This window comes from Tiliqua scincoides, chromosome 2 (assembly GCF_035046505.1).
Source record: "Tiliqua scincoides isolate rTilSci1 chromosome 2, rTilSci1.hap2, whole genome shotgun sequence".
Lineage (NCBI taxonomy): Eukaryota > Metazoa > Chordata > Lepidosauria > Squamata > Scincidae > Tiliqua > Tiliqua scincoides.
The window spans coordinates 159,133,392-159,145,837 of NC_089822.1; the positions used below are offsets into that span (position 1 = coordinate 159,133,392).

At 45.9% G+C, this 12,446-nt stretch overlaps 1 protein-coding gene across 2 annotated transcripts in view; it reads left to right on the top strand.

The window, feature by feature from the left end:
• The window catches only part of MGAT5B (alpha-1,6-mannosylglycoprotein 6-beta-N-acetylglucosaminyltransferase B), a 201,172-nt gene that overhangs the window by 6,715 nt on the left and 182,011 nt on the right, over nucleotides 1–12,446 (top strand). For both annotated transcript variants that reach the window (XM_066616601.1, XM_066616600.1), the window contains exon 2: nucleotides 3,407–3,519. In XM_066616601.1, coding sequence (XP_066472698.1) covers nucleotides 3,407–3,519 — 113 coding nt within the window. The remainder of the gene's footprint in view (nucleotides 1–3,406; nucleotides 3,520–12,446) is intronic.

Genomic DNA, 12,446 nt, shown 5'->3' on the forward strand with positions numbered 1-12,446 from the left:
AGGTACTTGTTACATGCTATGGTGGGGCGGGGGGCAACCTGAAGGCAAACAAGTGGTAAGTAAAGAATTATTTTTTTTTACTACAGGCCACTTATGGATCTTTTTGAACAGCCATTTTGGTAGCATATGTCCAAGGAAAGGGGTGGGGTAAATTTGGAAAAAGGGGATAAGATCCAGGGTGTGCTGTCGGACCCACCCCTCTCTTCCCCGATATGTCCCCTTGTTCCTCTCCCAACACATCCCATTACTCTCCCTCCCTGCCCATGAACCACTTCCTGTGCCGGCTTACTTGCACCAGAGTAGGTCACCAGCCACAACAGTAGGCTGCGATGCTGCCACCACATTGCGGTAGCATCTTAGAAATGGCCACAAGCAGTACACTCTGTCCTTGAAGGCCTCTTGATGACAGCAGGACAATGTCCTGCTGCCAGAAAATGGGATAGGAATAGGCCATTTGATACAATATTTTCTCCATAGTTACATTTTCTTTGCAAAAGAGCTCCCGTATATAAGGAAAAAAGTTACTATGCATCGTACTGTTATTATTCTAGTGTTCATCCCATTTTTTTCCTCATGCCCCTGATTATTACCCATTGGACTTCCATAGTAGCTCAGTGAAAAACAAATGGTACCAATGTTGCTTGGGCTGGATTAACATAAGTGCTAAGGAAAGGCATAACGCCAAGCCTTCGACATGGTCTCCCTTGAAATGAAAGTCAAAATGATGCCTTCTGCTCTTGTTCTCTTTGCGCCTTGAAACATCCAAAATCTCCCATTGGCTCTTATTGCTGTTAAGATGAGAAACATTGCTGGTGTTGGTGCTTCTTAAAATAGCAGTTCCTCTGAGCAGTTTTGTGAATTAGGAATACATCTAGAATGGAAGTCAAATACTGAGCAGGTGGTTCCTTTTTCTTCAGACAAACCAGAGCAAGCTTAATTACCTGATCACCATATTGCCCCATGAAAGTTCTTGAAACAGCTTATTCTAATCCAGTTATATCCTGGTGGCATTGCAGTGTCTTTCTTCTGAAAAGCATTTGCAGTCTTGAAGACTAATAATATTCTAGACCACACAACTCCTCTGACTATTTTTTCCCTTTCAGATAATTGTGAGAATTTCCCGCCCTTCTTTTTTCCCCTTTCTCCAGTGGCCTAAATTAGTAATTAAATGCAGTGTTTAACCATCATTCCTTGCTAGATTATAATTATGAAGATTCAGATGCATAAACAAGGTCTTGCATGATGATGAGAATCTTATCAATGAGAGGAATCTAAAGGAAAGGCAGGAACTTCTCTATCAAAGACCTGAATACTTAACCCTTCCCCCACCTCAAGTACCACTTCGTTAAATTTTGCTGATGGGGGGGGAGCTGGGGGGGAGTTGTTGCTGCAGTGGCTGAATAGTATGTAAAAGTCAGGTTTGGAGATTTATTTGTGAAAAATTTTCAATTTCAATAGGCTGTGATCCTCATTCTTTATTTTTGCAAGTTTGTCCAGACAGCAACTCTCCCCGCTTCTGATCTAGTACTATAGCACTAATTTAGAAGTGTGTGTGTGTGTGTGTGTGTGTGTGTGTGTGTGTTTGAGAAAGAGAGAGACAGACAGACAAAGGTTTTGCAGTGTCACTATTAAGAGCCCCCTCTTTTAAAAAGAATTCCCCTTTCCCTAACTTCATTCTGTTATTCAGCTGGTACCATCAAAACCCAATCTCCTGTGCCCTACCACCCTCTAGTAAGCACCCCTGCTATCACCTACTTCAGGACATCTGTTTTTATAAGTGCCATGTCTGGCAGGAACGACGAGTTTCTTCCAGTGCTCACCTTGTCTTTCTCCTCCTTTTATTTATATCAAACTGATCCTGTCAAAAGGTGTTTGGTGACTTTGGGTGCATTTCTAAGTATGTTTACTCAGAAATAAGTCCTGTTGTATTCCATAGTGAGCATAGGGTTGCAGTCATAACCTGTAACAGCAGAACCTGCAAAGAGATGACTTCTCTGTCCAACTGTCAGTAAGAAAATCTGTTCTCTGTTAGTTGGGGGCAATTGCTTTGTTTTTCTATTGAGCAGTTTTCAAAGAGGGGTCTTTCTCCCATGGAAGCAGTCTAAAAGAAAACACTGGCTCTCATACAGAAGGAGTAAGAGCCCACTAGGGGCCCAATCCAATGGGCTGCAGCGCTGGTGCTCTGCAAGCACTACTGACCTGAGCTGTTGCAAAATGTGCCATAAGTGGCACTCAGAATGTGCCACTGGTGTTTAGGCCAGCACCACTTGGCACTGGGCGTCAACACCCGAAGACTGAAGCAGATTGCTCCCAGTGATAGGTACAGCCATCGACTGGGGGCAGGGCTTTTTGGGGTGGAGGGGTGAGAAGGGGGCACAACTGGATGAGAGAGTGAAGGAGTGGGCCCAGGAGGGGGCGGAGACACTGGAAGGCTCCGCAGCCATATCCTAACCTCCCTTCAAGACCAGGAAACCCATCACAGGTCTCCTCGCTTCTGCGCCAGCTCAGTAGTAGGCCTGCTGAAGTTTGAGAACCCCTGAGCTAGAGTGTATCTTTCTATTTTCTTTTCATGCCATCTCTCTTGTGTCTTGCATTGTTAATAAATCTCTCAGAGCTCAATCCTGTACATGCCTACTCAGACGTAAGTCACACTGAGTTCTAGGGACCTACTCCCAGAAAAAGGAAAATGGGGAATAGGGGAGAGATAATAGCAGAGGATTCGATGAATGTGTTTCTGGGTGTTTCTATTATTTATTTGTTTGAAAGTGATTTTTAGAAATGAACTGGCATTGTGCAAAAGTGTGGCTGTCAAATTTCTGTTAGCAAGTCTTGTGCAGGTGTACCACCCTGTGAATTATGCCTTCCGATTCTGAAGTTTTGTGGCACATGGCAGCTTTCATTCCTGTTAAGTACAATTAATTTCTACAGCTGGAAAGAGGTGCTTGCTCCTTTCTGGCTAACACAATATTTGCTCCAGCCTGCAGCTTATTCAATCCAACAAGTATAAGAAAAAGGGGAACAAGAAGCTTTGATGGCAGAGTTTTTCCATTTCCTATTTAGAGCCTTAACAAAGTCACTTTGTAGTCATTGCCTAGAGTTACTTGTTAATTGCTTAGCTTGTGATGCCCCCACCCCCCGCAATACCTATGGTATAGTCAAGAACCCTTAAACACTCCAGACGTTCTTAAATTAGAGGGAAACTCCTGCTTCTCAACTTTGCACTTCTGATTCCAGCATTTAGAGTAACCCTTTCCCATTCCAGGGGAGAACGCATGGGGGGGGGGAGCAAATGCTAGCTTTCTTAAGTAACAGTAATGTCTTGAAAATAGCCCTTAACGGACATGCATGGAGTATTCTGGCACAGTAAATACATCTCTGATTTCACCTCTTTTGTCTCCTCATATAGGATATTCATTGTGGGGATTGGATTTTTCACTCTCTGCTTCTTAATGACTTCACTTGGAGGACAGTTTTCAGCTAAGAGACTGGGAGACTCTCCATTCACCATCCGAACTGAAGGTAACTCCACCCGTTGCTTTCTCTCCCATTGCTTTCTCAGATCAGCAACCTGTGGAATGGCTTTGCCTTTTAAGTCCCATGAGGTAGCAGGAGACACAGCTAGTGACTGGGGCAGGAGATACCATTCAGCTTCTGCTGTGAATTGGTGTCCAAAGGGGGTGTCCTGGGGTGGGGTAACATATCCTACCAGGAAGAACTGAGATGTGTTGGATGCTGGGTCAGGCTGGTTGTGTGGTTCAAGTCCAACATTCTATCCACTGGTTCCCAATGTTATTTTTGCCTGGTATCTGATGTGGATAATTTGAGCTTTATTTACTTGCTGTACAAGGCAAATGGCCACCAGTTCTTTTCCCTTCTAGTATACCTGATCAGCCATCTACAGCAAACCTGTGTGATTTAAATGTACAGTGTATATCTTTGCTGTTTGACCATGTTGCACGGCCATCCCATATTGTAGAATTCTAAGTGTATCTGCAAAATGGAACATGTCTCCAAGTTCCACAAGATCTTGATGCAAGTTCTTGATGCTTGCATGGCTCCAGTCCAAGTTGCGTGAACCTGAAGCCCGTGTTGAAATTGGGCACTCGCTTTTGGGATATTTTCCTGTATTGCAGAGGAGGTTTGTGATGGGCAGGAACCTTTATTTTTGAAAATGGGGGTTTAATCCAAGGGTTAGCTTATGTATTACCATTAGTGCATAGCTGTTGCCTTCACTTCTCTCAGCATCACTCAGTAATGTTTTGTTAAATCATGGCATTTGCCTATCCTTCCCAGGCAGCAGCCAATGAAGTAGTGTGAGAAGTGGAGTGGGGGAAGGAAGTGTATTATGTCATACATCTGCTTTCATGAAAACATTTCTGTCCTACCTTTCCGCTGTGATAAGCCTTCTAAGACAAACTTGAACTGTACAAAAATCCACATTTAATCCTCCCTAACCTACAATCCAATATGGACAGAAAACTAATAAGCAGGTCCCTATTATTTGTTGTGGGGAGAATGAGATAGCCTCACTATCTCCCGATCTTGTCTAATCTTGGAAGCTAAGCAGGGTCAAGCCTGGTTAGAACTTGGATGGGAGACCGCCTGGGAATACCGGGTGCTGTAGGCTTATACCATAGTCTTTCGAGACTGAAGGTTGCCAATCATGCTGACAACATAACAATGTCAACATCAGGCAAATGTTCCTGGAAAGGGAGTTCCTAATCACGGCACCACCACAGAAAAGACTCTGCCTCTGGTGGCAGCTACCTGACTTCTACAAGTTGAGGTGCTTTCTTATATAATGATCTTGGCAGATGGGCAGGTTTTCAAGAAGAAGACAATTCTTTAAATTCAGCTAGGTAATTGAGCATTACAAGGAGAAGAGCATTTTGGTAATTGAGCATTACAAGGAAGAGCCATGGGAGATAGCAGTGGCTATCTGAAGATCATCTGGGCTGCTGAACTGGGCAGGTGGATGTCTTCCATGTCTATCTCCCTGATAGTCCAGCAATTCATTCTTTCAAAGGGAGAGTGAAAGAGTTCTATATTTTTGCAAATTCCTGTTGAAAACATTACCAAGTCTGGGGGAAGAGAATAACAAAAACACAGCGGGGGCTGAAGGACGCAGCTGTCTTGCAGCAAGCCCAGTCTCAGAGTACAATAGGCTGCCCCCATTTGTAAGCAGATGTGGCCCTAAGAGGTGACACTAGGCTCAGCCAGAAAAACAAAATAGATATGGAATTATGATGTGTGTTTCTGTTCCTGCAGCCAAAGAGAACACTTTATAATGGGATCTTGAAGGATCATTTTGCAGGATTATATAAAACTTTTTTTTAAGTGATGGAATACTGTGGTGAGGAACAGAAAAGGGAGGATTTCAGTTCCATTTTAAAGAGGCATGCAGGGGCGAGGATGCTACTTGGACTCACATCTTGAAAAAGGAGCATTTGCAAAAGTAAAATTGCTTGGAAGTCACATCAAGGCTCTTTTTAAATATGTCATGGTGGAGTTTCAGGTATTTTACAGGTGGCTTCAGGCATCTCCATGGTGATGATATATGTATGTAGTATCACCAGGTGTGGAAGTTCCTCCTGAATGGCTTATTGTTGTTCTCGTTGTTGCACCATTGCTTTCTCCGTCACCATGAAGTAGCAGCCCCTTAGCTGCTTGCGTTTTTGAATCCTAATGCACTGTATCCAAATAGCAGGTGTCTTCAGGTCCACAACCTCTAAGCACAACCCTCAAAATAGAGAACAAGATGGACTACTGGAGCAACTCTCAGTATCAACTGAAAAGATTTTGCAGGTCTCCTCTTTCTTTTTTGCATTATGCCAATTGTGCAATGTAAGCAGCGAGATTGGGGTTTGTTTGGCACAGCCTGGAACATGAGAGTCTCCTCCCCTGTGGGGGGATTGGGCTGGGAGCTATGCAGCCTCAGAGGGCTCTTAGGACACTGGTACCCAGCCCTCTTCCTCCTTTGCATGTGGGCACAGTACTGACAGTACCGGCAGCATAGGCAGGGCGGAACCCACTTTCAGTCCTCAGGGGCCCAGCGGCATGAGGGCATGAACGGGGCCCTGGCCGGGACTGTGGGGTCTGCCTCAGAGGCTCAGCGGCTTGAGGTGGCACTGCACGCAGTCCGGCTGCCTTCCCCTTAATGGGGTAGACCTGGATAAGCTGCGCCGCCTAAGAAAGGGGCCAGGCTTGGAGTCGCCTAGCCCGGGGGATAGATGCAATTCTGGTGCCTTCCGATGGTCCAGCCTCCGCACCACAGGTGCTTCGCTGCCACAGCAACTGCAGGTCTCAGCCTCTCTTTCTGTACTGACTTTAACTACTAATAAAGTGGGCCTTTCTCCCAAGTCCGTTGTCTCGAGTGCTCATTGGGAGGGGGTACACAAACAAGTGTCATTGCATATCTTTAGGAGGTGAAGTGTGGGGTGGGGAAAAGAGGCTTGTTCCCACCACTAACTGAATGGGAGTTGAACTTGTCCCCCACTCCAATGTTTACATCAGTGTAGTTGCCCTTTGTTTTCATGATTACTGTTGGGATCCCATGGGGGAATGCATATCACAGGAATGGATTGTTGTCAGCTAACAGACTCCAAAAGAAAGTTGACTTTGACTATTTGCAGAAAAGGACTGCCACACAGAGTTGGGGTACTTCTCTGGCTCCCTGTGGCACCTGCAGACCAGCAAAGGTGGGGTTGTGGTGGTTGCCTCTCTCTCTCTCTTTCTGCCTTATCCCTTTCCTGGCTGACAACAGCCTTTGTAGAAAAGCCATCCACCAAAGACAGGACCTTTGCCAAAGCTCTCAGGAAGCAGAGGACTTCAGTTGTAGAACCCAGGCCTCATTCACCACTCAATCCATCACAGCAGAGGCTCCCCCCCCCCCAGAATCCCTCTTGTCCCACCCACATTGTTGCGTGGTTTTGCTTCTACTTGAGCAACTCATAACTGTAACCTCATGCCAAGCATTAACCCTTTCCTGATGGATGGGCTCTGCTGATGGGCTGCTCATCTCACAATGACCTCTAGCTTTTAGTGGTTTTGTTTCTTTCACTCCCTCCTGCATTCTCTTGATTTTCCAGAGGGCGTTTTCCCAGAGGGCATTTTCCGTTCCCAATGTGTAGGTTTTCTGACCTTGGGTTTTAACCTTACCCTTGTGTAGGTTAACAAGCCCTTGGTTTAAAGCTGAACACATTTTTAGCTTCCACTCTGCTTGCTAGCTAACGTCCCAATCCTAACTAACTGCCTGTGTGGCAATGCAGTGTATCCTGCAGAGGAATTTTGGGTGCTGGAGGTCTCCTCAGAGCAAAGGGACATTTGTCTCCTTGCCCTGGGGTAAGTCTCAGCAGCCTCTGTGGGTCAACTCAGACTTGCTCCAGCTTGATCGCTGAGTTGATCCATGCAGGTGGATCAGGTCTGGGAAAGGGGTTAGGATTCAGCAGGCAGCCTGCTCCCCTCCCAGGCTGAATTCATCCTCCCCTGCCTCATCTCCACACCATTCCGCCCACCTCCTCCATTGTTTTGCCTACCCCTGCCCTCCCATCATCCCGTTCTACCCTTTGCACCGGCATACCTACTCTAATGGGTCTTTGTAGATCTGCCAGAGTGACTGGGAAGGCTCTGGCCTTCCTGTTAGTGCTCTGGCAGCTGGCAGTGCCAGGGTTTGCTTTGCAGCAGCCAGCACTAGCAGAACAGGCATTCCGCCACAGGGGCAACCCAATAGAATTGGGCTACTCAGCACTAAATGATATTCTTCCGGCATACACATATAAAATATATCTCAATATAATCTTATTTTTTCAACTGGTTTAGAGTCTTTCCTCCACCTGCACGCCCACAAATCATACTATTACTGCCTCACCATCGCTACACTGAAATTGTGCAAGGGACTCTTTCTGCCCCTTCTGCGCAATAACTCTTGAAACTCCACTTTTAATCATAGCTAGAGAGTCTTTAAATTCCAACCCAAAGCTACATTGCTCCTTGTGGAATCTAATAAGCACAGAAAGCCTTTTCATGTCCTTTTTACAGAATAGGGAAAACAGAACAGGCACAGGCACAGCTCTACCCTTGGGACTGAGAAACGGAGGCCACGTTTCCAGAAACAGTTACTTTGTGCCTGCAGGCCTGCTTTAACTTCTTGCCTCCAAGGCTATTCTAAGGGTGTTGTCCTCTGCTCTTGTTTCTCAGGAGGAAAATGTTATCATTTGCTTCCACTAACTGGTTATAGCGGGATAGCAGGTGCCCCTACACTTCCTGAATACCCCCATGCAAATGCCACTTGTGCATGCATACATACATACATCCCCCACCCCCAAGAATGAATAGGGAGGGTGAGTGGGTGCACAAGCAAGTGTATCCCCGTTCTCCCTTCCCTTCACCTATGAGGTGTGTGACATGCAACCTCATAAGAACATAAGAACATAAGAACAGCCCCACTGGATCAGGCCATAGGCCCACCTAGTCCAGCTTCCTGTATCTCACAGCGGCCCACCAACTGACCCAGGGAGCACACCAGATAACAAGAGACCTCATCCTGGTGTCCTCCCTTGCATCTGGCATTCTGACATAATCCATTTCTAAAATCAGGAGGTTGCGCATACACATCATGACTTGTACCCCATAATGGATTTTTCCTCCAGAAACTTGTCTAATCCCCTTTTAAAGGCGTCTAGGCTAGACGCCAGCACCACATCCTGTGGCAAGGAGTTCCACAGACCGACCACTCGCTGAGTAAAGAAATATTTTCTTTTGTCTGTCCTAACCCGCCCAACACTCAATTTTAGTGGATGTCCCCTGGTTCTGGTATTATGTGAGAGTGTAAAGAGCATCTCCCTATCCACTCTGTCCATCCCCTGCATAATTTTGTATGTCTCAATCATGTCCCCCCTCAGGCGTCTCTTTTCTAGACTGAAGAGGCCCAAATGCCGTAGCCTTTCCTCATAAGGAAGGTGCCCCAGCCCCGTAATCATCTTAGTCGCTCTCTTTTGCACCTTTTCCATTTCCACTATGTCTTTTTTGAGATGCGGCGACCAGAACTGGACACAATACTCCAGGTGTGGCCTTATCATAGATTTGTACAATGGCATTATAATACTAGCCGTTTTGTTCTCAATACCCTTTCTAATGATCCCAAGCATAGAATTGGCCTTCTTCACTGCCGCCGCACATTGGGTCGATACTTTCATCGACCTGTCCACCACCACCCCAAGATCTCTCTCCTGATCTGTCACAGACAGCTCAGAACCCATCAGCCTATATCTAAAGTTTTGATTTTTTGCCCCAATGTGCATGACTTTACACTTACTGACATTGAAGCGCATCTGCCATTTTGCTGCCCATTCTGCCAGTCTGGAGAGATCCTTCTGGAGCTCCTCACAATCACTTCTGGTCTTCACCACTCGGAAAAGTTTGGTGTCGTCTGCAAACTTAGCCACTTCACTGCTCAACCCTGTCTCCAGGTCATTTATGAAGAGGTTGAAAAGCACCGGTCCCAAGACAGATCCTTGGGGCACACCGCTTTTCACCTCTTTCCATTGTGAAAATTGCCCATTAACACCCACTCTCTGCTTCCTGGCCTCCAACCAGTTCTCAATCCACGAGAGGACCTGTCCTCTAATTCCCTGACTGTGAAGTTTTTTCAGTAGCCTTTGGTGCGGGACCGTGTCAAATGCCTTCTGAAAGTCCAGATATATAATGTCCACAGGTTCTCCCGCATCCACATGCCTGTTGACCTTTTCAAAGAATTCTATAACGTTTGTGAGGCAAGACTTACCCTTACAGAAGCCATGCTGACTCTCCCTCAGCAAGGCCTGTTCATCTATGTGTTTTGAGATCCTATCTTTGATGAGGCATTCCACCATCTTACCCGGTATGGATGTTAGGCTGACCGGCCTATAGTTTCCCGGGTCCCCCCTCTTTCCCTTTTTAAAAATAGGCATGACATTTGCTATCCTCCAATCTTCTGGCACCGTGGCCGTTTTGAGGGACAAGTTGCATACCTTAGTCAAGAGATCTGCAACTTCATTCTTCAATTCCTTAATAACTCTAGGGTGGATGCCATCAGGGCCCGGTGACTTATTGATCCTTAATTTATCAATGAGGTCTGAAGCATCTTCTCTTTTAACCTCTATCTGACTTAACTCCTCGGTCAGGAGGGGCCGTTTGGGTAGCGGTATCTGCCCGAGGTCTTCTGCCGTGAAGACAGATGCAAAGAACTCATTTAATTTCTCTGCCATCTCTAAGTCTCCTTTTATCTCCCCTTTCCCTCCCTCACCATCCAGAGGGCCAACCACTTCTCTGGCGGGTTTCCTGCTTCTAACATAGTTGAAGAAGCTTTTATTATTCCCCTTAATGTTGCTGGCCATGCGTTCCTCATAGTCTCGCTTGGCCTCCCGTATCACCTTCTTACATTTCTTTTGCCAAAGTTTATGTTCCTTTTTATTCTGCTCATTAGGGCAAGACTTCCATTTACCCTTCACAGGACTTCCTTGCCCTTCACAGCCTCTCTAACTTGGCTCATTAGCCATGCGGGCACCCTCCTGGATTTAGTGTAACCCCTCTTTCTTTGCGGTATACACCTCTGCTGGGCCTCTATTACTGTTGTTTTAAGCAGCCTCCATGCACTCTGGAGAGATTGGACTCTTTTTACCCTCCCTTTCAACCTCCTTCTAACCAGCCTCCTCATTTGAGGGAAGTCCGCCCGTCGGAAGTCAAGGGTTTTTGTTAGAGATTTGCCTGGTATTCTTCCCCCAATGTGCACGTCAAAACGGATCACAGCATGATCACTGTTCCCCAATGGCTCAGTAACGTTTACATCTCTAACCAGGTCCTGCGTACCGCACAATATTAAATATTAAACCTCCCTGCTCTGCACTGCTTGTCTTTGAAATGAAGGGGAGCAGAGGAAGGCCATGTGACTGGGGACTGGGGGAACAGTTTCCATTTTGGAGCAGAAGCTTGTGCGAGTGCTTAGAACTTTATGAACTGTCCTGGATTTGGAACAGAAGTTAAGAGACAAACACTCGGATACATTAGTGAAAAAGCAAGAGCAATCTGAGTTCTGTGCACAGGACTTTCCAGTGAGGAGTTCTTAGAAGAGGTGTTTGTTTCTGGTGACTAGGATAGGATTACAGCCTTACTGAACACAGTGGGCTTACTTCTGAGTAAGGTAAATAACACCGTTTTCAAACACCTCCAGTTATTAGTAATAACTAGCTGGGTTATCAGCACTGATCTCCTGTGTACTGCTGTTCTTGAATGTCCAATTATTGTAATGTGTTTTTCCCTGCCCAATGATGTGGAAAGGGGGCAGCAGTGGTGGTTGTGATGATGTCAGTAGTCGGGGCAAGTTGAACACCTTAGGGAGGAGACGAGTTGACATGATGCCTCCATTTCAATGGCAGCCCCACATTCTTTGTAAAGTGCTATTCCCCTTTAAGACGCTTGCTCGGAATGCTCCAATAGAAGAACCAAACACTGTCAGCCTTTTTCCATACAAATGTGTGCGATGCCTCACAAGGTACAGACGGATTAGGTCTTCCCAAACCTCTTCCTCAGGGGTTCTTGTACTTCCCTCAGAGCTTAATCCTGCCCATTTGTTCATGTAAAAGAAAAACACCCAGCATGCCTGTTTGTTTCATTTGTATTGGGTGGGCAAGAGATTGATAGGCTGCTTCCCCACTTCCTTGCGGTATTTTGTAAAATGCTTAGTTGACTCCAAAAGAGATAATCCTGTAATGCTTTCTCTGGTTGCTGGTTTAGCTTGCTCCCTGGTGAGGGAGAGTACAAAGCTGGGTTTGTTTCTCCCAACCATCTCCTTAATCATCCTGAACTTCATTACATCTGCTACCAGAAGATTAGCGCTAACTTGGATGAGTTTTGCCAAAGCGAACGCAATGTGAGCAATTGTTTTCTTCCATTGTCTTCTTCCATTCCATTTCTTCCATTAGGTCCGCATTTCACCTAAGCTAGGCTGAGTCCTTCAGCTGATAGGCACATATTTTCTACAAGCCAATAATCCTTGCTCCAAAGTAATTGTGGGATCCTTATAATTACATCCAGGTCCATGCTCCCTGCAGGCTGTCCAAAGTCTAACAGTAAATGCTCTACTGGTGCAGCTTTGCAGTTTACATCAAGGCTGGGGCCATTTGATAAAGGAGATTGACAGCTCATCCTGGGGTTATATTCTTATTCTTACAAGTTAAGACTTTTGTAGATTGCAGCCAAACCCTGCACTTTTTTTCATCCTGATCCAGGTGTATGGAACATTCAATTCAATGTGCTCCATTTTCCAACACACGCGACAAGATGAAAAGCACCCTGCCCGTGTTGTGAAACACATATTCATCACCATCGTGTCCATATAGCTCATGTCCAAGCATGGAGTAGGAAAATGCATTCTACAGCAAGTTTAAATACAGTAGAGATGTTCAGCTCAC